The sequence below is a fragment of the Pygoscelis adeliae genome, unplaced genomic scaffold (assembly GCF_000699105.1).
Source record: "Pygoscelis adeliae isolate BGI_AS28 unplaced genomic scaffold, ASM69910v1 Scaffold121, whole genome shotgun sequence".
NCBI classification, from domain to species: Eukaryota; Metazoa; Chordata; class Aves; order Sphenisciformes; family Spheniscidae; genus Pygoscelis; species Pygoscelis adeliae.
Window position 1 is genome coordinate 7,174,670 of NW_008824359.1, and position 4,384 is coordinate 7,179,053.

Sequence of the window (4,384 nt, forward strand, 5' to 3'; positions counted from 1 at the left end):
GGGGGGGGGGGGAAATCCGTTATACAGTTAGCTGCAGCCACCCGGGCTTGTCGCTGGCAGAAAGTAGGACAATCCTGCTGGGTTTTCTTCGCTGGAAAGGCTAAACTTGGCTGTGAGTGGGTGGAGGCACCCGCGTGGGGACGCGTGTGTCTCCCCATCCCCTGCCCCTGCTCGGCAAGCTTTGCTGCCGTGGGGCCGGGGAGCTGCTGGCAAGAGCCGTGTGTCCGGCTGCTCGGGTGTATTTGCCCAGAAGGGTTTAAACCCAGGCTCGCAGAGGTGATTACACGTTCAGCTTGCTGAGATGAGTAGGAATTAGAGCCTGAATGTCTCTGCTGCCCCTGCCCCTGCTCGGCAAGCTTTGCTGCCGTGGGGCCGGAGAGCTGCTGGCAAGAGCCGTGTGTCCGGCTGCTCGGGTGTATTTGCCCAGAAGGGTTTAAACCCAGGCTCGCAGAGGTGATTACACGTTCAGCTTGCTGAGATGAGTAGGAATTAGAGCCTGAATGTCTCTGCTGTTCAGGCTGCTGTGGGGTATCTGAGGTCTCGGGTCACGCACCAGGATCAGAGCTCGTCGGGGTGGATGTGGGGTTGGTGGAAGGGGAGCCGGGGGGTTTTGGAGGAGGAGGAGAAGGGTGCCCTGGTGTGTTTGCAGAGGTCGAGCAGCTCATGGCCCATCTGCGTGTCTGAGTCGGGTGTGGGGACGGGGAGCAAGCGGCGGCTGCTGGCGTTGGGGCTTAAATTGCAGTTGGGCAATTTAATGTGAATTAGGAGAAAGGAGGCAGGAGAGCAGAGAAACCGTCGGGCCCTGGAGCATCTTTGGGGAGGGTGATGCTTGCGCTCCCGCGCAGGCTGCTCTGGCCCGCTCTCGCCCTGCTCCTGGATTTCCCCCTGCGTCTCTGTTCCCCACATTGGAACCTTCCTGATGCCCCACGCTGAGGGATGTGGCTTCGCAGCCTCCCCCGTGAAAAGGCCCCGGGGGGGGGGGAGGCGAGGGGGAAAAGCCCCGGGGGGGGGGGGCAGCACAGGCAGTAGCCACAGGCAGCTCCGGTATGCGCAGACCCCCTCTGCACGGGCAGGGGGTCCCTACCTCAGGGCTGTGACCCCAGTCAGGGTCCCCAGGGCAATGGGCTGGCCAAAATGAGGCCGTAAAGTCCAAAAATGTGTGATTTTTGGATTGATATCTTCAAAGGGAAGAGCACTGCACTAGGGCAGGGGCTAGCAAGTCCTCAGGCTTCAGCCCTGCCTGCAGTTTGCCGTGGTGGGGGGAGTTACCTGTTCCTTCTCCTAGTCCTTATTCTCCTAGTCCTTATTCTCCAGTGTTGTGGAAGTAAAAACAGCTTTTAATACCCTTCAAATTCGATCCTTTGAATCTGCTTCAAAAGAGGCTTTCCTGCCGCTACTAATCCTGCAGCGGTCGACCAAACAGGGCTGCCTTGTCCGATTTCTTCTGAGCTGCAGGAGGGGGGTTATCAGTCCGCTCCTGCATCTCTCCTGACCTGACCTTTGGGGTAAACCGGGATCGGGAGGGACTTCGTGCAGCCACGTGTTTTGTCCTCCCACGTGTTGCTGCAACGGTCCTTCTGCCAAGCCCTTGCTCGTGGTCCGAGCCTGCCTTGGGAAGGTTTCCAATGATGCCCAAATCTGGCTGCAGGTGGAATGTCCCGTTCTGTAGCCAAGATGTGGCCGTCCGTGTCCATCCTGTGTGTCCTGGTGGCCTTCGCCAATGCTCGCAGCGTTTCTTACTACCCTCCCCTCTCCAGTGACTTGGTCAACCACATAAACAAGCTCAACACCACCTGGAAGGTGAGTACCGGGTTGCTTTTTTGGGGTTCTTTTTTGGATGCATTGCTCGACAGTATCTCTGTGGGACTCAGTAGCTGAGCTTTGGGAGTCCCACCACGGTGGCCGCATCAAACCAGCCTTGGTCCCAGTTGACTTCTCCAGTGAGTTGATGCCATCAGGGATTCCTGCAGTGACAGTAACTGTGCAGCTTCTCCTCTTTGGAGCAGAGCACTGATGAATTCATAGACTAGGAGCAACGCGGAGAGGAGAGGAGACTCTGTGGGAGGCTGGAAACAAGCAGTAAGTGTAAGGCTGTATTGGTGACCTGGCCAAACCCACCTCGGCCAGGCTGCTGTGGCCAAAGCCTAGAGCTGGACCTTAGCTTACTGGTCATGATGCATTGATCCTGGAAGGGGCTGTGTTCTGTGTCTATAGGTGGCTTGGCTCTGGGCCCCTGGGTTTTATAGCAAGTGTCAGACATTGGTTGGGTTTGAGGGAGATCTGGAGCACCAGGCTGGTCCCAGCGATGCGCTTGATGGCTACGGAGAGTCATGTCCCATTTCTCTGTGTCTCTTCCCAGGCAGGGCACAATTTCCGCAACACTGACATGAGCTATGTGAAGAAGCTCTGCGGCACCTTCCTGGGTGGGCCCAAGCTCCCTGAGAGGTGAGTGCCAGGAGAAGAAGATGAGGGCCCTGTAAAAGCTTGTGTGGATGCTCCTGGTGTGTCTGGAGGGGGTGAGGGTCTCTCCTGGCAGACTGTGAGCGGGGTTTCCCTGGGTGCAGCTTGGTGGATGTCTTGCACAGAATTAAGCACAGAAGCACGCGTGGGGGGAACATCCATCTTCTGTCCTGCGAGATGCTTGATCAGTCATGTAATTTGTACTCCTTGAAACTTAAAACGCTGGAGGAGCTGCTGACCTGGTCTGAGGACTTCAGAAGTGTTTATTCTCCTTCAGTAAGCAAACAAGAGCGCTGGTCCTCCAGGTCACCTTCAGAGGAGGTTGGAGAGTCCTGTGCACCCGGTCCTGTCACACTGGTGTTCCTATAACAGGACTTCCCTCTTCTCACTTGCAGGGTAGATTTTGCTGCAGACATGGAGCTGCCCGATAACTTTGACTCTCGGACACAGTGGCCTAACTGTCCTACCATCAGTGAGATAAGAGACCAGGGCTCCTGTGGCTCTTGCTGGGTAAGAGCATGGGTGGTTTAAGGTCGTGTCAATGCAGAGTTTGCTGGACAAAAAACGTGCTGTTGAGTTTGCTACTGAACTGCATAAATGGGGGGACACGGGGGATCCTGCAGTGTGTGAGCTTCTCCCAGCCCTGCTCGTGCATGCTGCACTCATTGCCAGAAGGTTGCCTGGTTTCTCTCCCATGGCCGGCTCTAATGGTCTTCCCTTGGGTTTTTGGGGCTGCCCGCAGGCTTTTGGTGCCGTAGAAGCGATTTCAGACAGAATCTGTGTTCACACGAATGCCAAGGTGAGCGTGGAGGTCTCGGCGGAGGACTTGCTGTCATGCTGTGGCTTCGAGTGCGGCATGGGGTGAGCTGCTCTTGGTTCTTGTGCACTTAAAAGGTGGGTGGGAGGAGCAGGGACACAACCCGAAGATGCTGATTGCTTCAGCCCTGTCTTCCTAGTCTCCCTAATGGGCAGGAAGCCCCACCAGTGGTTTGTGCTGTAGATGCTGGAGTTAGGTGGGAACGTAAAGGTGACTGCATGGACTGAAAGTCCCTCTGGGCCACATCCTGCCCCCAGCAGTAGCTGGATGATGGTGTAGGGAGGGCAGGCACATAGCGATGCTTTCCCATACACAGCTGGCAGCTGCCTAAGCCAAAGGATGGATCTTTTAATAGCCCCAAAGCCTTGGATTTCAGGCACAAGCCTTTTGCCTCCGGCTTTTGCAGTTGTTGAGAGCAGGGTGGGGAGTTGGGTCTCCAAGTTGCGTGGCTTCTGCTGCTCCTGGCAGCAGAGGCTGACCTGGGACCTGGTTAGGAGCTCCAAGACAAGGAGGCACCACTGCTTTGGGATTTGGAGGCATGTGTGCTCTTAGCTCCTTCTTGCCCCAAGGCTTCAGTGTCTCGAGGCCCAGAAGTCCTGGGGAAGGCAGGGACAGACTTAAAAAGGATCAACGTGCCGAAAGCTTCCCTTCAGCCCTCCAAAGCTGGCTCCATTTCCCCTGCTTCCCCCAAAAGGGGATGGCTCTGAGCGGGCTGGAGCTGAAACTGCTGCCTCTTTCTCCAGGTGCAACGGTGGTTACCCCTCCGGCGCGTGGAGATACTGGACAGAGAGGGGCCTTGTGTCCGGGGGTCTCTACGATTCCCATGTGGGTAAGTCCCTTCACCCTTGTGAAAGCAAAGAGGAACATCTCTGTGTGGTTACAGGTTCATGTCCTTCAGGGTGCTTTTCTTCTGGTCTGCATCCTTGGGGCTGCTCCCTCCTTCAGGTCTGGGCTCAAACACCTCTGCTATCCCAGCTGACTGCTCCTGTCCCCGTGGCGCCTGGTCACCCCTTTGGGACAAGGGTCCCTGAGCAGCACCTAGTGGCAGGAGACCCATCCAGAAAGGGAGCACAGTAGCCAGACATAAAAACCCCACAAGGCTCCTGC

General features: G+C 56.6%; 1 protein-coding gene across 1 annotated transcript in view; it reads left to right on the plus strand.

Moving 5' to 3' along the window:
• The first annotated feature begins 1,649 nt into the window (after window positions 1-1,649).
• Window positions 1,650-4,384, plus strand: part of CTSB (cathepsin B) — a 5,271-nt gene continuing 2,536 nt past the window's right edge. The window contains exons 1-5 of the mRNA XM_009319754.1: window positions 1,650-1,800; window positions 2,360-2,445; window positions 2,856-2,970; window positions 3,203-3,321; window positions 4,021-4,106. Coding sequence (XP_009318029.1) covers window positions 1,654-1,800; window positions 2,360-2,445; window positions 2,856-2,970; window positions 3,203-3,321; window positions 4,021-4,106 — 553 coding nt within the window. The 5' untranslated portion in view covers window positions 1,650-1,653. The remainder of the gene's footprint in view (window positions 1,801-2,359; window positions 2,446-2,855; window positions 2,971-3,202; window positions 3,322-4,020; window positions 4,107-4,384) is intronic.